We start from the raw sequence: 22,920 nt of genomic DNA on the forward strand, positions 1-22,920 counted from the left end.
TCATCAACAAATGTGATTCTATTTTTGTAATCCATTTAGAACACCTTCGCTATTGACTAGTCCACCTAGGTAATAGTATGCTTTATGCTGTAAAACCTGATCATAAGGATAACATCCAATGAGCATTACTTAATGGTGCATTGTGTTGATGAATAGCATACTTTGTTAGCTCTACTTCCCTCTCAAGTAAGAATGATTCCGAGTAAATTGATGACAATTGAAAATATGCATGTCTCGTCGATTTCCTATTTCTCAAAGGCTGTTTTGGTTTGTGGTGCTGTGGCTCAAACCACAGACGGCGCCGCATGTACCGGATAGACTATGCGCCGGGACTGCACCCACTTACACCGATCGCGCGTGGTGGTTGCCACATGCAAGCAGTGGATAGGGAGAAGAGAAGTCAGTTGCGCGCGTTGTACACGACTCTCAGGTGGTGAAAGTGTCAGTCGTCAAATACTCGGAGTCCACATATCCAACGGGGAGTTGCTTCATAGACGGTGCCTGGTTTATATTTTCTTTTGGTCGTGTTTACCAGGTGTTTTACCTTTTTTGGATAGGAACATTTCTTAGGTTTCCAAGATGAACCAAACTGCCGGCGTTTCGCACCAATTGAAATACCAGTCTTCTGCGTCTTCGAAGGCTATGGCCAAGGTATGAACTTTATATCTCCAGGACATTGTATAATTTAAATGAGTTTGAAACATTATTGTTGCCCCATTACGCTTGGGTTATTACGCTTGGGTCATTACGTAAAATAACAAGAAGTTCCATGTGAGCACCTCTATGCGCATTAGTAACTTTGTGGTGATGGAAAGCTTTGCGCAAGGAGACAAGAACTCTTTGGGCTGCCTTACATTATTATCATTTTGGATCATGTTTAGATGTGTGGCTATTAACATGACTTAGTTGAGTCTCTGTTAGGTGTCTATTGTTGCTTTTAGGTGGGTTTCGGTTTGAGAAATGTTGCGGTACTACCACATAGATTAGGAAATATGAAGATCCCTTTCACCAATGGCAGTATGTTGAATAGTGTTCAGCATGTTCAACAATATGTTAAAGCCAAATTCACATATTTTATGGCATAAAGAGCATTGTAGCCACAAACAATACTGCAGTACAACTATTTCAAATTCACATCACGTCGAGAGCGAAACATAAGAGGGGGGGTATATGCTTCCAAAATCTTCCTTTGTAGAGTGCATATCGATTCCCAGCCACTTTGATAGAAATATAAAAATATGATGACATGTGGCGTTCTTTTCGTTAAGCCACCAAAAAGGTTATTATGAGCATTAATGCATGTGATGACGTCTCGGGCAGCGTTTCCCAAACTCGGTCCTCGGGACCGCAAGGTGTGCACCTTTTGGTCTTTGCTTTAACACTACACAGCTGGTTCAAATGGTTAAAGGTTGATAATTAGTTCATTATTTGAATCAGCTGTGTAGTGCAAGGGCAAAAACCAAAACGTGCACCCCTTGGGGTCCCGAGGACTTTGTTTGGGAAATCTTGCGCAAGGGAATTTGGGTGACATCGACCTGTTATGAGTAACTCAATCAATGTCCATGAAGACGTGCTCTGCATCTTTTGGCGACTGTTTGAGTAGGTCTCTCTCGCTCTCTCTCTCTCATAAGAATGCAAGTTAAGCAGAATAATATAGGTGTATTATTTTCTGATTTAATTGTGCATCGTTTTACTCTAGCCTTCCATGGAAATGCCACCTTTTGACTGTGTGAATAGAATAATTCATTCAATTCTTATTTCACCTCCAGTGCTTTGTTGTAGTTTTTAGAGGATGGGTATGTACTTTATGGTGCTTGATATTTTATTGATGCCCTCAAACAATTTGATACTGATGCTCCAAAGTGTTTCCATGCTTGCCTCTATCAGTAGGCTATTGTAACCTTACACCACACAACGGCAGCCAGTCCCCATGTTTTTCATATTCTTGGTTGAAGGGGTGAGAAATTATGTTGGTGCAGTAATATACATATATTTATATTCTGGACTCTGACATGGCTCATTCTGATATTTCTTAATGAATTTTTTTTGCATTATGTTTGCATTGTTCTATATTGCTAGATATGATTACTGCACTGTTTGAGCTAAAAACATCAGCATTTCGCTCCATCTGCGACAACATTTGCAAATCTGTGTACCCGACCAATAAACTTTGATTTGATTTTGATATGGTCTTCCACAGTGACTCAAGTTTTATTGATTTTGGCACGGGTTCTCAATCCCTTTTCAACCTCAAACTCCTATGGGTCAAATTTTTGATGGAGGAAATTTGATAGATTTTTACTTCAAAATGTATGTATAAATATTTGGGAATGACATTCAAAATAGAAATGTGCATGCAGTTGATTTGTCATCGAGTTGGTGGATACACTCAATGACAGCCCTTCTCTCCACATGCTTTGTTGAATATAGTTTGAAAGCTGAAAACTATTTTCCAGACATGCTGACAGGTGACTTGTCTTGGGCTGGCAAATGTAAACATGTTGCATCATGAAGTCTTAGTTTCGTTTAGCCACAGAAAAAAGTCAGCAACCTTCTCACTAGCCATGATTGGCTGAGATAATGAGTGGGCTGGACATGCCGAGAGATGAGTTTGGATTGGTCTGCGGTGTAGCATCTTTTGTCTATAAAATGGCTGCTCTTTGTGCATAGATAAACCTTTCTACTGTAGTTTTTTCGAAAGGTATAACATTAGCCATGGAGAACTGCAAATATTGCTGCCCTGAATTTATCAGGCGCTATCAACAAAGGTCAGTGGGAAAAAGTTGTAATGGACTACTTTCCGGAGGACGGTCGTGCCATGCTGACTCTCTCTGACTCTCTGACTCTCTCTGAATTAATCAAACGATGAGAAAATCCCTGATTTAGGTAACATTTTCATTGAATAGGACATTGTAGAGTCTTCTGATGACAGTGATGGGGAAGAAACGGCAAACAAGAGTGTTGTCACGGAGAAGTTGACCAAGTTTTGAAATTAGTTGAATATCTGGTAGAAGCAGAGTATGATAAGGAGATTAATAGAATTCTGGCGTTTGATTGCAAATGCATAGGGAGTCAAAGAGAACACAGAAGGCTGTTGTATAAAACACGTTTCCGGATAACATCTTCAAACTAAGGGCAACCATGGCATCTGTGACAGAGAGGGAGAAAGATCTGATGATTCTTATGGCATTGCACACGGCCAGTGTGAACCACAGTGACTTGACACAACGGGCCAAACAAGCTGTGCAAACTAAAAGGAAACGACACAAGACGTCTATTTAATAAAAGGGGTTGCAGTCTGCTGTGAAGCTTTCAACTATGTATACTGGTAAGAATCTAGGTACAGTTTCAGATATTATACGTTTCAAATTTTGTTAGAAAGTTGTTTTCATTGCAAGTTAATTAAAGATTGCTGTTAGTTAGACAGCTGAAGTTCGATGGCTGGCTTGCTAGCTAACATTGAACCTATTTGGTTAACTTTAGCTACCTATGACAATCGGTTTGTATTGCTAGTTAAAGCTTGCTGTTAGCTAGCCAGCTGACGTTAGATGGCTGGCTAGCTAACTAACATTACGTGTATGAACTGTATGTAGTGATGTTATCTCAGAATGCCATTTCGCATCTATTGTATAATAATGCTAAAATATTTGTATCTGGATTTTGTCTTTCAGCATCAGTAGAATATGCCTGACTCTCCTCCTCCAGTCATACAAGAAGAATGGTCTAATGCCTCCCATCAAAAATAAAGCTGGCCCAAGCAAGCACAGGTTACACCTGAAGTATGAGGACTTGCAGCGAGTGGTTGACTTCATCAACAACTATGCAGAGGATAATGCAATAGTATTATCAACAAAAAAAAAATCCTGGAATTTTTCCTTATTGTAGGCTACTACCACTTTTAGTCTTAATCTTTACTACACTACTCTCTGTTTAGCACATGACCTCACATGTGAATCCTTAAAGAGATGGGTGGGGCTGGCTTAAGAGTGTGTGAACAATGCTGAATGGGTGTAGACAAAGGAGAGCTCTCCAGTAGGTACCAAAACATTCAAAGGCCCTTTTCTAAAAAGTGAGTTTACAAGTTTATCAACTTTCAAAGCAGAATTACTTTCCCATTGTTCCTCAAAAATGCAGTGTATGATATACAATTTTGTAGCTCTGAGTCGCTAATTTTACCATTGTAAAAAAAAAACATTTCAAATTTTGCTACGTAAGACCGAATCCATGTGGTGTGTCACATATGCAGTGTCAAATATTTGACTCCAGATTGATATTAGAGTGATTTCAAGCTAACCAAGTTGGTTTGACATTGCATGCTTCTTGTGGGTGTTGTGTTAGCCCTTAGCCCTGATTGCAGCGACACAGCCTCTGCCATCAACAATCCAATTACCTTGCTATTGTACAGGCCAAGCCTGCCTACATAAGTGCTCTTGTTAGCATTCTGCCATATACAGGACCACATCAGCCAAACGTGGTCTAGGGCCATTCATATTATTCGGTACGTACCCATTTAGTATATGTTACGTTAGGTAACATTATGATTGGAATAGCAGTAATTAGAGGACATATAGTATCGTACGTTTTACCTGGTCATACAAATTGGATTAAATAAGTCTTGGTGGACGTATAGTATTATACGTCTTTCTCTGAGACCAGGTTGCATGTTGTGTAGTAACTACAAAATAAAATTATGGGGAGAAGTTACTTTGGTGGTTAGGATAACTAATGACAAAGTTAGGATAATTTACGTGAAAGGTTAGATGACAAGGGTTAGGTGAATTGGCTTAAGTTTAGAATAAGGGTTAATAAGCAGGAAATCCAAATTCCTCCAACCAGGATTTGAGGAAAAGCTGAGAATTTTTAAACCCTGTTGCGCCTCAGTCACTGAGACTAGGCAGTACTTGGGGACAGCAGCATGGTGCTGAAATGGGACAGAACACTAGGCTGGCTGATTTATGTAACCTATCCTTTGTTCTTGAGAGGAAAACTCAGGAGCATACTTGAAACCTGAATGGCAGTGAGACACTCCAAGACAAAAGGATCACCACGGGATCTTTAATGTTGATGTATTGAAATATTACAATTATTGACATAGTGAAAGACCCAACCCCTATCACCTATTGTGGGCTACTTGCTGTGGTCGTCTGGAATAACCAACCGCCTTACTGTTAAGGTGATAAAAGTGCAATATTATTGTACAATAGCAGGGCTGGCTGTCATATAGGCATAGGTAGGGTGCTATGATGGATTTACATCCCCTTCCCACTAAAGGGTGTCTTATCTGTCTTATAAAAGTGTTGTTATTGTAGTTTATTAAACAGAGAACTGCTCACATGCTTACCATTGGCTCTTTATGATGACACGTGTGAGTGAGTGTGATTGTATCAGACCTTCTGGACCCCTCACCCTGTTACATTGCACTCTATGCAGGACTGAAGACTGTTTTGGGCTGATTTTGCTTTAAGAACCAGACAAATAAGTCCACTCACACATAGTTGGAGATATTTGGGTGAGTATTGCTATCCCCCTCCCCCAGGGCCCAATACTGCAATCACAGCCACTTACAAACTGAGAAACTGAGAAAAAGCAATCACAACTGTCATGTACAAAATTCACTTGCAAAGTTCAATAACTCAAACCTCAGATATTCACTGTTTGAGAGAAAGCAATTTTGAGTTAGAGAGCTTTTGGGGAAAGTAATTGCATATCAGAGAAACCAATATTTATATATTACTAATTGAGTTTACACAGTGGGGTAAAACTAATCTCAGAAGTTCATTAATTAGTAATCATGATCGTTAAATCATTATACATTTTTATACACATATTTATTCACAATTAAAAAGAGCACAGTGAGAGAGAAACATATGACAGGCATGTAGTGAATTTGTCGTGAACTTAATTTTACCGTGTGGAAATATAGCATATCATAACATAACACCATTAGATATGACAAAGCCAAAGTGATAGGCCTAACTGTTTCATATTTCACAGTATGGGGATGATGCAGACGTGTGATGATATGAAGTTGTAGTGAAGGCTGGATGATGAAGGGTCACAGTGAGGGGAAGTAGGGGTTAATGGACCCTATAATGGAAGAGTGATGGAGGCCAGTAACTGAATAATGGGCTGATAGGATTGTGGAAGACAGACTGAGGGTTGTGATGGAGAAAATAGAGACGGTGAGACTGGAGTGAAGAGGGAGGACTGTGGGTTTTCATGATGGAAGGATGTGAAGATGGAAGAAGAATAATGAATGAAGTTGATTCGACTGTGGTGACCCAGCGCGCAAAACTGGTTGCACTGTTGTTAGCAGATGTTAATGCAAGCGTAGTGAAATGCTTGTGCTTCTAGTACTGACAGTGCAGTAATATCTAACAAGTAATCTAACAATTCCCCAACAACTACCTAATACACACAAATCTAAAGGGGTGAATGAGAATATGCACATATAAGTGTATGGATATATGGATGAGCGATGGCCGAGCAGCAAAGGCAAGGTGCAATAGATGGTATAAAATACAGTATATACATGTGATATGAGTAATGTAAGATGTGTAAACATTATTAAAGTGGCATTGTTTAAAGTGACTAGTGATCCATTTATTATAGTGGCCAGTGATTTGGTCTCAATGTAGGCAGCAGCCTCTTTGAGTTAGAGACTGCTGTATAGAAGCTGTTTTGTGGTCCACCCACACATTGTCTGTGTGGGTGGACCATTTCAGTTTGTCTGTGATGTGTACGCCGGGGAACTTAAAACTTTTCACCTTCTCCACTGCTGTACCTTCGATGTGGATAGGGGAGTGCTCCCTCTGCTGTTTCCTGAAGTCCACGATCATCTCCTTTGTTTTGTTGACGTTGAGTGAGAGGTTGTTTTCCTGACACCACCTCCTCCCTGTAGGCTGTCTCGTCGTTGTTGGTAATCAAGCCCACTACTGTTGTGTCGTCTGCAAACTTGATGATTGAGTTGGAGGCGTGCATGGTCACGCAGTCGTGGGTGAACAGGGAGTACAGGAGAGGGCTGAGCACACACCCTTGTGTGGGTCCCCAGTGTTGAGGGTCAGTGAACTAGAGATGTTGTTTCCTACCTTCACCACCTGGGGGCGGCCCGTCAGAAAGTCCAGGACCCAATTGCACAGGGCGGTGTGTTGAGACCCAGGGCCTCCAGCTTGATGATGAGCTTGGAGAGTACTTATATGTTGAATGCTGAGCTGTAGTCAATGAACAGCAGTCTTACATAGGTATTCCTGATGTCTTTCCCATGATATCTTGATCTCGTCATGAAAAAGATGTCTTTACATGGTTGAAAACAGATTTTTTTGCTGGGATGTTAGTGTTGGTAGTATCATTGCAGTGTTTGGTAGTATTCGGTGACATTAGCATATTTCAAAAGCTACAATCCTTGAAACATGGATGAACATCCTGTTCTGACACTTTCCCAACACAAGAACTGAGTCTGGTAAGAGTACTTTGAGATTTGCTGCCCCAACATCTTGAAACACTTTGCAGAAAGTCTTAAAACTATATTTTATTCAAATTAATAATTTGAAATCCTTTATTGGAGGGCTGCTGACCACACATAGCATACATTTTTAAACCTGCTCTTTTAATCTATTTTATGCACATTGCACTGTTTTAACTCCCATTCATTGATATGTTCTATGTGTCGATTGTGTAATTATAATATGTTTGCTGCTCTCTTGGACAAGAGATGTAAATCTCAATGTACCTTCTCTGGTTAAATAAAGGATTTAAAAAGTACATACAGTTGAAGTCGGAAGTTCACATACACTTAGGTTGGAGTCATTAAAACTCATTTTTTAACCACTCCACAAATTTCTTGTTCACACACTATAGTTTTGGCAAGTTGGTTAGAACATCTACTTTGTGCATGACACAATTAGTTTTTCCAACAATTGTTTACAGACAGATTATTTCACTTATAATTCACTGTATCACAATTCCAGTGGGTCAGAAGTTTACATACACTAAGTTGACTGCCTTCAAACAGCTTCGGAAAATTCCAGAAAAGGATGTCATGGCTTTAGAAGCTTCTGATAGGCAAATTGACATCATTTGAGTCAATTGGAGGTGTACCTGTGGATGTATTTCAAGGCCTACCTTCAAACTCAGTGCCTCTTAACATGACATCATGGGAAAATCAAAAGAAATCAGCCAAGACCTCATCAAAAAATGTGTAGACCTCCACAAGTCTGGTTCATCCTTGGGAACAATTTCCAAACGCCTGAAGGTACCACGTTCATCTGTACAAACAATAGTACGCAAGTATAAACACCATGGGACCACGCAGCCATCATACCGCTCAAGAAGGAGACACGTTCTGTCTCCTAGAGATGAATGTACTTTGGTGCGAAAGTGAAATCAATCCCAAACAACAGCAAAGGACCTTGTAAAGATGCTGGAGGAAACAGGTACAAAGGTATCTATATCCACAGTAAAACAAGTCCTATATCGACATAACCTGAAAGGCCGTTCAACAAGGAAGACGCCACTGCTCCAAAACCGCCATAAAAAAGCCAGACTACGGTTTGCAACTGCACATGGTGACAAAGATCGTACTTTTTGGAAAAATGTCCTCTGGTCTGATGAAACAAAAATGGAACTGTTTGGCCATAATGACCACTGTTATGTTTGGAGGAAAAGGGGGGATGCTTGCAAGCCGAAGAACACCATTCCAACTGTGAAGCCACGGGGGTGCTTTGCTGCAGGAGGGACTGATAGATGGCATCAAATAGATGCCACAAATTATGTGGTTATATTGAAGAAACATCTCAAGACATCAGTCAGGAAGTTAAAGCTTGGTCGCAAATGGGTCTTCCAAATGGACAATGACCCCAAGCATACTTCCAAAGTTATGGCAAAATGACTTAAGGACAACAAAGTCAAGGTATTGGAGTGGCCATCACAAAGCCCTGAACTCAATCCTATAGAGAATTTATGGGCTGAACTGAAAAAGCGTGTGTGAGCAAGGAGGCCTACAAACCTGAATCAGTTACACCAGCTCTGTCAGGAGGAATAGGCCAACATTCACCCAACTTATTGTGGGAAGCTTGTGGAAGGCTACCCGAAACGTTTGACCCAAGTTAAACAATTTAAAAGCAATGCTACCAAATACTAATTGAGTGTATGTAAACTTCTGACCCACTGGAAATGTGATGAAAGAAATAAAAGCTGAAATAAATAATTCTCTCTACTATTATTCTGACATTTCACATTCTTAAAATGAAGGGGTGATCCTAACTGACCTAATACAGGGAATTTTTACTTGGATTAAATGTCAGGAATTGTGAAAACATGAGTTTAAATGTATTTGGCTCAGGTGTATGTAAACTTCTGACGTAAACTGTACATTCTTGCCTAGGGGCAATTCCATCATAATGTAATTACGCTGAGACTCTGTTATTTTTTCCCCCAAAGTTTATTCTTTTCCCAAACATTCTATCGGCCCAGTTTATCCAGTAAATGTGTTTTTGTAACATTTTCAGGGCAAATTGTTAAATAGGCCTTGTGCATAGTTGGTTTGTGATTTGGCTTGTTTTGAAATCAACAGTTTTGTTTGGTATACATTATAAGGTAGGAAAATCTGAGTCTGAGTGTAATTCCTTTGTCATGGAATTACCCCTATATAACACCTGATTTTTCTCTAACCCACAATAATCACCCAAAGCACCTTGGATTTTGAATTTCAGGGCCATTTTCAAAACCTCTCAATATACCATCTACCTTCATCATTGCAGTCTACTCCCCCAGTCCCAAACAACAGCAGTGGTGGGTTAATGGAGCTTTGAGGCGCATCTAGTGCATTTTCTCCCCAATCCTCTAAGATCTATCAAATACATTTTCCCGAAAAAGCTACCGGTAACTGGCGCTTTGCAGGCTTCTCGTCAGCCATCCTCATTGTGTGATAGATTGCTTGAATGTGCCTCAAAAGAATAACTGCATCACCTTGCCAGTCTGTGACTCTGTAAATTATAGCCGGCATGCCAACTGATCTGAATATATTCTCTGCCTGCAATGCATCTCTCATTCTTTCTCATACTCTCTGTTCACTGAGGAATGGGTGATTAATGTGTCACTAATTGGTTGTTTTGTTGAGAAATATCTGTCGTTCATTTGCATATCAGTGCCTATTCCCAAAAGGTGGCTTATTTGTCCCTATATCAAGGATTACGCCTTAACCAATACTCATGATTAAAAAAAGCAACATGTCAGAATGTAACATACCATTACCAAATAGACCAGATATGAATCATTATTTGGTTCTCACAGAAGATGCTAATGACTTGAACCCTGAGGCTTCCTAGGCTTCATATTCTTCATATTCCTGAAGTATATTATTGCCTCGGAACAGAACTGACCATCCCTTTGGTTCAACTAGCTTTTGGAGCCTGCAGCAAAATGGACTGATGTGAATATATCATGAGTTTGTAATAGGGGACATTGGGGGCTGCACTGAGGCTTGAGGTGTGATTAAAAGTTCTTTAAGCTTTTGACAGTTGTGCTGAGAGCTCTGTAGACCATTTGTTCTTAATAAGACACAAGTATAAAAGAGGGCAGGAAAGATTAATTGTACAAATATAAGACTTTACTTTGTAAAGCCTCCTCTTTAAAATATTTACCGCAATAAGTTGTAATACACTCGCATTAACATCTGCTAACCATGTGTATGTGACAAATAAAATTTGATTTGACTGATCTTTACTAAACCATCTTTGAAGATCTTTTTATACTTCATTTATACGACATTTTTCGATCCATTTGAAGATGACCTACTTTGCAGATATCACTCTGATACTTTGATATGCTATCTTGCTGATCTCACTTGCTATGGTGTCTTTGGAGATTGTCAACCATGATATGCTGACATACAGTGGCAAGAAATTGCATATGAACCCTTTGGAATTATCTGGATTTCATGCATAAATTGGTCATACACTTTGATCTGATCTTCACATAAGTCACAACAATAGACACACACAGTCTGCTTAATCTAAAAAACATACAAACAATTTTACGTTTGCATGTCTTTATTGAACACGCTGTGTAAACATTCACAGTGTAGGGTGGGAAAAGTATGTGAACCCTTGGATTTTATAACTGGTTGACCCTCCTTTGGCAGCAATAACCTCAACCAAACGTTTTCTGTAGTTGCGGATCAGACCTGCACAGCGGTCAGGAGGAATTTTGGGCCAATCCTCTTTACAAAACTGTTTCAGTTCAGCAATATTCTTGGGATGTCTGGTGTAAACCACTCTCAAGGTCATGACACAGCATCTCAATCTGGTTGAGGTCAGAACTCTGACTGGGCCACTACAGAATGTGTATTTTCTTCTGTTGAGGCCATTCTGTTGTTGATTTACTTCTGTGTTTTGGGTCGTTGTCCTGTTGCATCACCCAACTTCTGTTGAGATTAAACTGGCGGACAGATAGCATTCTGCGCTGGGCTCTTGCAGTCATCTTTGCAGGATGGCCACTCCTAGGGAGAGTAGCAAAAGTGCAAAACTTTCTCCATTGGTAGACAATTTCTCTTACCGTGGACTGATGAACATCAATGCTTTTAGAGATACTTTTGTAACCCTTTCCAGCTTTATGCAAGTCAACAATTCTTAACCTTATGTCTTCTGAGATCTCTTTTGTTTGAGGCATGGTTCACATCAGGCAATGCTTCATGTGAATAGCAAACTTTTTATTTTGCAGGGCAGCTCTAACCAACATCTCCAATCTTGTCTCATTTATTGGACTCCAGGTTAGCTGACTTTTGGAAGTTATTAGCCTAGGGGTTCACATACTTTTTCCAACCTACACTGTTAATGTTTAAATGGTGTATTCAAAATAGACAAGAAAAATACAATAATTTGTGTTTTATTAGTTTAAGCACACTGTGCTTGTCTATTGTTTCGACTTAGAGGAAGATCAGATCACATTTCTTGACAAATTATTTAGAAATCCAGGTAATTCCAAAGGGTTCACATACTTTTTCCTGCAACTGTATATTGCAGGCCATTTAGGCTGTTTGTTATTTAAATAACATGATGTCTTAAACACAAGTTTGACAAAATCTGTAAAAACTGTTTTTGATAAATTACTGTATATCTTCAGACCCTAATTATTTTATCAAGCATGAATGTGTCTGTGCAGTGAGCAGCGATTTTGACACGAGTGAACATAAAAGAGGGTATAGCATGACATTACTTGACATTTTTTTTAAATGTTGTGTTACAGCCTGAATTTAAAATTGATTAAATAAAGATTTTTTTCACTGGCCTACACATAATACCCCATAATCAAAGTGGAATTATGTTTTTCGAAATGCTTACAAATTAATAAAAAAATGTAAAGATGAAATGTCTTTAGTCAATAAGCAATCAAGCCTTTTGTTTTTGCAAATCTAAATAAGATCAGGTGTAAAAATGTGCTTAACAAGTTTGATACAGTCATTGCGTTCTATGAATTTGGGACTTAACTGCTTAACATTTTACTACTTTAATACACATATAAGTGAATTTGTCCCAATAATTTTGCTCCTCTAAAATGGGGGACTATGTACAAAATGTGATGTAATCTCAAAACAGTTCACCCGATATGGATGAGAATACAGTCCATATCACAGTCATTGTTTGATTTCAAATTCAATCTTTTGAAGTATAGAGCCAAAAGAAGAATATATGCTTCATTGTCCCAATAACTACAGAGGGCACAGTACCTTTTGAGCATGGTGAAGTTATTAATTACACTTTGGATGGTGTACCAATACACCCAGTCACTAGAAATATACAGGTGTCCTTCCTAACTCAGTTGCTGTAGAGGAAGGAAACCGCTCATGAGACCAATGGTGACTTTAAAACAGTTACAGAGTTTAATGGCTATGATGGAGATAACTGAGGATGGACCAACAACATTGTAGTTACTCCACAATACTAACCTAATTAAGAGTGAAAAGAAGGAAGCCTGTAAAGAATAAAAATACTCAAAAACAAGCATCCTGTTTGCTACAAGACACTAAAGTAATAGTGCAAAAAATGTGGCAAAGCAATTCACTTTTTTTCCTGAATACAATTATGTTATGTTTGGGGCAAATCCAACACAACACATTACCTCTCTCCATCTTTTCAAGCAAGCAAAATCCTATAGTAAAACCTGGTTCAGTCTGCTTTCCACCAGACACTGGGTTAAGAATTTACCTTTCAGCCAGGACAATAATCTAAAACAAAATGCCAAATCTACACTGGAGTTGCTTACCAAAAAGACTGAATGTTCCTGAGTGGCCGAGTTACAGTTTTGACTTACATCTACTTGAAAATCTATGGCATGACCTGAAAATGGTTTTCAAGCAATGATCCACAACTAATTTGACAGAGGTTGAAGAATGTTGAAAATAATAATGGGACAATGTTGCACAATTCAGGTGTGGAAAGATCTTAAAGACTGACCCAAAAAGACACAGCTGTATTCGCTGCCAAAAGTGATTTTAACATGTGTTGACTGAGGTCTAATCAAGATACATTACTGTTTTATTTTGTAGATTTTTTTTCAAATGTTAGACTTTTTCTTCCACTTTGGCATTAGAGTATTTTGTGTGGATTGATGACAAAAAATGGCCAGCCGTAGAAAAATAATTATTGAAATTATCGATTATTGTAGATTTATCGGTGTTGACAATGTTTCCTATCCTCAGTGCAGTGGGCAACTGGGAGGTGCTCTTATTCTCCATGGACTTTACAGTGTCCCAAAACTTTTTGGAATTAGTGTTACAGGATGCAAATTTCTGTTTGAAAAAGCTAGCCTTAGCTTTCCTAACTTTCCTCCTCAATTGGCAAAATAGGTATTGTTGCCCAAGAATTGGCTGATGGACCTCTTCAACTAGCCGGGAGATGGGCCTAGCTCGAGGCTAGCTCCAGGCTAACTGGTGCTTGCTTCGGGACAGAGACATTAGCCAGGAGTAGCCACTCGGATAGCAGCTAGCTAGCTGCGATGATCTGGTGTAAAGGTTCAGAGCTTGCGGTAGGAATCCAGAGATGAGGTAGAGAAAAAGCAGTCTGATATGCTCTTAGTTGATATCGTGCTGTGCAGACTGGCAGGAATTGACCGGGCTGAGGCTGGCTGATGTCCGAGTTAACGATGATGACCGCTAGCATTAGCTAACTGGCTAGCTTCTGATGGGGGTTCCGGTTCTAAAGTGTAAAAAATAGCAGATCCGTACCACATTGGGTGAGGCAGGTTGCAGGGGAGTATGTTCAGTCTGTAGATAGAAATTTATATATATATATTTTTTTTAAATATATGTGAAATATATATGAAGAAAAGATATATACATGGGACGGGACAAGACAAACAGACATCCTACTGCTACGCCATCTTGGAAGACCCTTTTCAATTTGCCTTTGGGGAAACAGTAAGTCAAATGAGAAACATGTAGTGTATTTTTGTGGAAAGTAATCAGATACTTTGTTGGAGCGACTTCAAGTCAGATTTTGCATTTGTAATCATGCTTTTATTCAAAGTTATTGAACATCCTCTTGGCCTATCAGAATAGACTATTCAACAAAGCTGTGATATAAATAGCCAAATCAATACCACTGTAGGTACAGTAAGTGTGCTTTGATTTGTTTTTAATTAGATCTGGTGTATAGCCAACTTCTCAACAAAACATCGTGACCTCTAAGAATATTTTCGTTTAGCATTTTTTCACAAAAACGGTTTGTCTTTTTTTCCTATTTTTTTTGAGTCTACTGACTTGTGTGTTGCAAGTTAAAACATTGGAATAATTATCTCCAAAACAGTGTTGACACTTGACATATGGTAAGTTGCGCAGAACATGGCTTTGAGGCACAAGCAGTTGAAGGTGTTGCATCTTGAAATGAGCTGTTCTATTCCTTTTCTTTCCCCCTCATTTTTGTGTTATGCATACACGTGTATGTGTGTGAAGTAATGTGCTTCTTTCTTTAAAACATTTACTGTTTCTACTGTTATCCATTGTTCGGTATCAGAAGAGTTTCACATTGCTTAACTTGAATATATATGATTCCCAATAACTCCTGTAGCAATAAGTGGGTGCAAATGGAACGTTGCCTTCCCCATGTTTTCAAAAAGGTCAGGGAAAGGTGATCAATTAAATAGCAACACGTAGTGTAGCTTAGCTATGGACATATTCTCTCACCTTGAAGTTAGACACAAATGTATTGTTCATTATTTTGTCCAAGAACAGGTCAAACACAGTATGTAACCATGTATAAGAGCTTCACCTATAGAGCCTATTGAAACAAACACATTTCCCTGAACCTTGAACAACATACACGATTCAACAAAGGAGAACAGAAGAGGTTGTTTTGGTCAATGGGAGTAGCCTGTTGTTAGTTATGCTGTCATATAACACAGAAAGACTACCTCTGAATGTGTTGAAGGATGGAGGATGATGCCTCACCTTCTTTTAGACAATGAGTCACCCCAGGTGGTCTTGTCTTCTCTTTCTGAGTTACAAGGTGAATGTGGAGGAGGCCTTATACAGTGATGTGTTGTGTGGGATTTGCCCCAAACATAACACGTTGTATTCAGGACAACATTTTCATTTTTTGCCAAATTCTTTGCAGTATTACTTTAGTGCATCCATACAGGATGCATGTTTTGGAATATTTGTGTTCTGTACAGGCTTCCTTTTTTTCACTCTGTAATTTATGTTAGTATTGTGGAGTAACTAAAATGCTGTTGATCCATCCTCAATTGTCTCCTATCACAGCCATTAAACTCTGTAACTGTTTTAAAATCACCATCGGCCTCATGGTCAAATCACTGAGTTAGGACGGACGCCTTTATCTTTGTAGTGACTGTGAGTATTGACACATCATCCAAATAGTAACTAATAACTTCATTATGCACAAAGGGGTAGTCAGTGCCTGCTTTACAGTTGTTTAACCCTACCAATAGGTGCCCTTCTTTTCGAGGCATTTGAAAACCTCCCTGGTTTTTGTGGTTGGATCTCTGCCTGAAATTCTCTACTCGACTGAGGGCCAGAGATGGGGTAGTCATTCAAAAATGTTAACCACCATTATTGCACACAGAGTGAGTCCATGCAACAACTTATTTAGGCTCGCCATAATAAAGGTGTTGAATATTATCGACTCAAGATATTTCAGCTTTTCATTTCTAATTCATTAGTAAACATTTCTAAAAACAAAATTCCATGCTGACATTATGTGTTAAATTCAGGCTGTAACACAACATAATGTGGAACAAGTCAAAGGGGTATGAATACTTTCTGAAGGCACTCCGTTTTCATGGTGCAGCCATCTGCTGCTATAAGGTTAGACCTTTAAACAGAATATGAAATGAGCGGTGGAGTGAGAGGCAGATGCTCCATTGCCATTGACAGCTGAGAACTGCACCTGTTTTGTCTCTGCCCTCAAACAAAGCTGGTTGGCAGGGGTCCTACGATCCTATTGGAGAAGGAGAAGGGTGATGTCTTACACCAAAAAAAGTGTGATTGAGAGGGTCTTCCTCCTTCTTTCCTTTTCCTCTGTTCTGCCCTTGTTCTCCCGGTGTTACTAAGGTGTTGATTGGGGTTTCACGTTTGGTAGAAGGTTGTAGGAACTCGATAGTATTTACTTTATCAAGAGACTTGAACTTTAAAGTAAAAACCAGTGGAACTGTACTTGTCTCCTATCCCTGCCATGTAGGTAACCGCAACCAGTATTTGTTTTACCCCATCCAGAATGAAATATTATGGACATTGGTAGTATTAAGAATGAATATTAGAAAAATACTTGTGTTGCAGAAACAAAAGTTGTTTTTCTTCTCTTCTTCAGTCGGCTTGGGGCAGTGGAAAAAAGCTCTGGAGAGAGAACGACCGGGCGAGAGGGGGAGAAAGAGAGAGTAATCTCCAAAACTACTATGGAAACAATTGATATGTGTTTGTGTGTATGCCCTCGCATGTGAATTTACAGATCAATGTGCCGTAGGGGGAAGAACATGCAAAACAGGATTTGAGCGAAAAGGAAGCAGGTGTCAGATGATCAGTGAAATGTTCTGTTTCTCCTGGAACTGGTTAGCTTAGTAATGGAGCTGTTAGACAGAATCTTAGTTTCGCCTTAAAGATTTTCCTCTCGGCACAACACCTTTATCTCAGTCCCCCACCAAGCTTAAGCTCCAAGATGGCAAAGTGAGATACTTTGTCCTCGGTTGGCCTGTACTGGAACTGCACCAACCTTCTCCTGGCTCTGCCATCTCAGCTCTGATTACGTCTATTATGTTAAGTGCACATTGATACAGGGCATCAGTAGAGGAATGCACACTAAAACCCTGGAGCAGAGCTACACAGCAATATGATGTCATCATCCACAGTGTGATTGTAGGTGTAATTATGTGTGATTGTGTGTGTATAATGTATTAGCGGATCGTTCCTTTCTCCTTTCTAAGGTGTTTGGTAAACCACTCCGTTTGGAAGGAGAAGGTCACCTTGCAAAAGAAATCTCACCCGTTTCAGATTCAGACTGTGTAATCTCTGCCTGTCCCAGTCAAACAAGGACATTTCACAGACAGGATAAAGGCAATTCTATAATAACGGAATTACGCTTTGACTCATTTCTTTCACATTCATCATCAGTTGATGTTATTCTTCAATAACACAAACCCCAAAGCAAATCAGGGGGAGAAAAATAGGTTTATTCAAAGAGGACAAATCATAGATGTTTTGCTGGGAGGTAGATGTTCAGTCTCCCCTGTCCTCAGCTTTTCTCCACAGAACAAAGGAACAGGATGCCATTTATAACCCCCCATCCTAGCCTGGGGTTGACCAATCAGAAGTCCTTGCAGTACGACTGGGCCAATGGCCAAATAACAAGTATCCTGCTCCAGACTCAATGTACAGACTGTAGCACACGTAGCTCTGAGTTCAGGGGTGACATTCCACAGATTCTAAACAGCTGTTGAACTGAAACCCAACTCCTATTTACATTGACAATTCCCTATTGATTGTTAATTCTGGTACTCTTGTCCTCTCATCCCCTGCGTTGTGTATTTATCATCAAAATATTCTGATACAGTTGAATGTATGTCAAACCAAAACCATTGATTTCAAAGTTTTACAAACCATACGACTCCATGCACAGGCACTATTTTTTATAATTTCCACTGAAAATGTACATAAACTATTTTAGTTGAAGAACTGTGAACTTTACTAACGGAATTACATAAAAATCTCCCTCAGGTTTGGATGCGACCATGTTTTTCAAAAACTCTGTTAAATATCTGTTTTGAATTAAGATTTTAAAAAATGTTGGCAGAAGGAATGGGGTATCAGCTATGACATGGCACCTTGAGTTTAAAAAAATCTCTACAGTCGAACTACAGTTTACACCCAGTAACGGAATTATGGTAACGGAATTACATCATGGGTTTCTAATCTGTACTACAGAGAAATGCATAATTATGGATATGAATGTCATTCTCCTCATGTTTCACAAGTAGGGACAGCATAGTAGAGTACAGTGCAGTACACATCTGCAGGGCAGAGTAGAGTCTGGTAGTGTTCGGTACAGCGCAGTACAATACTGTACTCTACTTCAGTGACAATGACCAATAAGCCGGTGTTTGGAGGATATATTGGCATGAGACAAAGTCGAGAGCCGGCAAACCATGCCAATATATCCTCCAAACACCAGCTTCTCGGGCATTATCACTTTTATACAACGGGTTAATCCAATCAAATCCAATTTGATTAGTCACACGTGCCGAATACAACAGGTGTAGACCTTACAGTGAAATGCTTACTTACGAGCCCCTAACCAACAATGCAGTTAAAAAATATATGGATAAGAATAAGAAATAAAAGTAACAAGTAATTAAAGCGCAGCAGTAAAATAACAATAGCAAGACAAAATACAGGGGGGTACCGGTACAGAGTCAATGTGTGGGGGAACCGGTTAGTTGAGGTAGTATGTACATGTAGGTAAAGTTATTAAAGTAACTATGCATAGATGATAACAACAGAGAGTAGCAGCGGTGTAAAAGGGAAGGGGCAATACAGTGATGCACTGGGCCATTCGCACTACCCTCTGTAGTGCCTAGCCCGAGCAGTTGCCATACCAGTCAGTGATGCAACCAGTCAGGATGCTCTCGATGTTGCAGCTGTAGAACCTTTTGAGGATCTGAGGACACATGCCAAATCTTTTCACTCTCCTGAGGGGGAGCGTTTTGTCGTGCCCTCTTCACGACTGTCTTGGTGTTTTTGGACCATGTTATTTTGTTGGTGATGTGGACGCCAAGGAACTTGATGCTCTCAACCTGCTCCACTGCAGCCCCATCGATGAGAATGGGGGCGTGCTCGGTCCTCTTTTTCCTGTAGTCCACAATCATGTCCTTTGTCTTGATCACGTTGAGGGAGAGATTGTTGTCCTGGCACCACATGGCCAGGTCTCTGACCTCCTCACTATAGGCTGTCTCGTCGTTGTCGGTGATCAGGCCTACCACTGTTGGATCAACATGGCGGATGTGTTGTTACCTACCCTTACCACCTGGGGGCGATCCGTCAGGAAGTCCAGAATCCAGTTGCAGAGGGAGGTGTTTAGTCCCAGGGTCCTTGATGGTTTATTGATGAGCTTTGAGGGAACTATGGTGTTGAAGCCTGAGCTGTAGTCAATGAATAGCATTCTCACATAGGTGTTCCCTTTGTCCAGGTGGGAAAGGGCAGTGTGGAGTGCAATAGAGATTGCATCATTTGTGAATCTTTTGGGGCGTTATGCTAATTGGAGTGGGTCTAGGGTTTCTGGGTTGGTCAGCGCACGCTCGCAGTACACGTCCTGTTAATCCGTCTGGCCCTGCGGCTTTGTGAATGTTGACCTGTTAAAAGGGCTTACTCACATCGTCTGCGAAGAGCATGATCACACAGTCTTCCGGAAAAGCTGATGCTCTCATGTATGTTTCAGTGTTACTTGCCTCGAAGCGAGCATAGAAGTTATTTAGCTCGTCTGGTAGGCTTGTGTCACTGGGCAGCTCTCGGATGTGCTTCCATTTGTAGTCTGTAATAGTTTGCAAGCCCTGTCACATCCGACGAGCATCGGAACCGGTGTAGTACGATTCAATCTTTGTCCTGTATTGATGCTTTGCCTGTTTGATAGTTTGTCGGAGGGCATAGCGGAATTTCTTGTAAGAGTCCCGCTCCTTGAAAGCGGCAGCTCTACCCTTTAGCTCAGAGCGAATGTTGCCTGTAATCCATGGCTTCTGGTTGGGGTATGTATGTACAGTCACTGTGGGGATGACAACCTTGATGCACTTATTGCTGAAGCCAGTGACTGATGTGGTGTACTCCTCAATGCCATCGGAAGAGTCTCGGAACATATTCCAGTTTGTGCTAGCAAAACGGTCCTGTAGTTTTGCATCTGCTTCATCTGACCACTTTTTTATAGACCGAGTCACTGGTGCTTCCTGCTTTAATTGTTGCTTGTAAGCAGGAATCAGGAGGATAGAATTATGGTCAGATTTACCAACTGGTGGGCGAGGGAGAGCTTTGCACGTGTCTCTGTGTGTAGAGTTAAGGTGGTCTAGAGTTTTTTCCCCTCTGGTCGCAAATTTAACATGCTGATAGAAATTAGGTAAAACTGATTTAAGTTTCCCTGCATTAAATTCCATGGCCAGTAAGAGCGTCGCCTCTGGATGAGCATTTTCCTGTTTGCTTATGGCGGTATACAGCTCATTGAGTGGTGTCTTAGTGCTAGCATCGGTCTGAGATGAAAACTCTAGGTAGTTAGTGTGGTCTACAGCTTATCATGAGATACTCTACCTTAGGTGAACAAAACCTCAAGACTTCCTTAGATATCGTGCACCAGCTGTTGTTTACAAATATGCATAGGCCCCTGCCCCGTGTCTACCAGAGGCTGCTGTTAGATAGAGTGTATAACCCGCCAGCTGTGTGTTATTAATGTCGTCGTTCAGCCACGACTCGGTGAAACATAAGATATTAAATGTTTTTATGTCCCGTTGATGGGATATATGTGCTTTCAGTTCATCCCATGTATTTTCCAGCGATTGAACGTTAGCTAGCAGTACGGAGGTCAAAGGCAGATTAGCCACTCGTCACCTGATCCTCACAAGACACCCTGATCTCTTTCTGCGAAATCTCAGTTTCCTTCTCCAGTAAATGACGGAGATGAGGGCCTCTTCTGGTGTTTGGAGTATATCCTTCCTGTCCTACTCATTAAAGAAAAACTCTTCATCCAATTCGAGGTGAGTAATCAGTGTTCTGATGTCCAGAAGCTCTTTTCGGTCATAAGAAACGTGGCAGCAACATTGTGTACAAAACAATTTACGAAAACGCGAAAAACAAACAAAATAGCATGGTTGGTTAAGGGCCAATAAAACAGCAGCCATCCCCTCCGGCGCCATCTTCACATCAGCTCTGTTCACTGCCCTTTATAATGACATTAAAACCCACATGGACTATGATAGAATCGATGTCCATGTCCTGGTGTAGTACATTCAGGAGCAGCTTAGTAATGTAATTTACTCAAGCTCTGGGATAAGACCTTGTTTTTGCACCAGGAACAGTCACATTTCTTACCATGGAGCTGCCCAAAATCACGGCTGGCGAGAAGGACGAGGAAAACCGCCCAATCCCACGCTTCACAGGATGGTGCAAGCCGACAGATGGAGAAGCCCTGCTCGATCCAGAGCAGGGACGGAAGGTTGCCGATGGTCGACTTCGGATTCGTAGGGGAAGGAGTAGGAGTAAGCACAGCGGCCGCAGACCAAGGTACCCGTAGTGACGAAGGTGCAGGAAGATCAGGCTCCAGGGCGGCAAAACTATTTGTTGTTTGTATCCGCTCCGGGCCTCTCGATGTGAGTGTAGGCTGCTCTGCGGCAGGCCGCTGTCTTCAGCTTACACGGCTCGTGATATGCGACCATCGTTGATTGCCATGCTCCTCTTGCCGTGCTCCTTTAACTCGGGGGGAGGAGAGGCAGGAGATGGCTCCCCTGGCGAACGAACTCCGGGCAACACCGGCCAGTCGTATAACGACAAACGACAATACGGAGATGCGTCCAACACGCGTGAACGCCATCTAGCCACCGGCATAGAAAAGGTAAACATTCCACACCACGTTCTCCCGTGTTTCTTATGTAGGCTGGCTACCTGCGTGATCAAGGAATCCACCTCAAGCCTATAATCCTTGGCAAGCAAACAATTGCCGCAATGGAACTCTGAGTGATCCAGTTTGTCCCGAAACAAAGCGTTGTAGATACAGCTCCTATAGCGCTGGAGGGTTAACCTTTTTGGAGGTTAACATCAAGGGCAGGGTGGACTGACCAAATTTCAACTACTTTTCAATGTCCATGGACATCCGGTGTCGGTCAGTACTCAGTGGGTGAGGATGCTGGTTAAAGTAAATGGAAAGAGAGGGGGCTCATGGGTAGGTGTCAGTAAGATCTGGGAGAGGTTACATTAATAACTGGAGAGTGAGAAAGAGAGGGAGAGCGAGAGGGAGAGAGGCAGGCATTATTCAGATTGTGGTTTGTGCCGATTATGATTTCCCATTGTAGTTAGTTCAGTTGCAGGAATTTCGTTACAGATTCTTTTGGTAATTCAATCACCAATTTGGTAACAGAATTACGAGTTTAACTTCTCTGATCTACGGATACCGAATACGGGTTCACTTTCCTAAACAACCGCTGAATTGCAGGGCGCCAAATTCAAAAATATTACTAAAAATATTTATAATCATGCAATCACAAGTGAAATATATCAAAACAGAGCTTAGCTTGTTGTTAATCCACCTATGGTGTCAGATTTTGAAAATATATTTTACAGCAAAAGAAATCCAAGCTTTTGTGAGTGTAGCTTTCAATGCTACATTAGCTAGCCCCAAATTAGCATGGTCACGAAAGTGTGAAAAGCAATAAAATTAATCGCTTACC

At 40.7% G+C, this 22,920-nt stretch overlaps 1 protein-coding gene across 1 annotated transcript in view; it reads left to right on the forward strand.

Moving 5' to 3' along the window:
* The first annotated feature begins 323 nt into the window (after positions 1 to 323).
* Positions 324 to 22,920, forward strand: part of LOC139538348 (inactive dipeptidyl peptidase 10-like) — a 300,215-nt gene continuing 277,618 nt past the window's right edge. Inside the window, exon 1 of the mRNA XM_071340300.1 lies at positions 324 to 651. Within this exon, the coding sequence (XP_071196401.1) occupies positions 580 to 651 (72 nt within the window). The 5' untranslated portion in view covers positions 324 to 579. The remainder of the gene's footprint in view (positions 652 to 22,920) is intronic.

The sequence above is a fragment of the Salvelinus alpinus genome, chromosome 14 (assembly GCF_045679555.1).
Source record: "Salvelinus alpinus chromosome 14, SLU_Salpinus.1, whole genome shotgun sequence".
NCBI classification, from domain to species: Eukaryota; Metazoa; Chordata; class Actinopteri; order Salmoniformes; family Salmonidae; genus Salvelinus; species Salvelinus alpinus.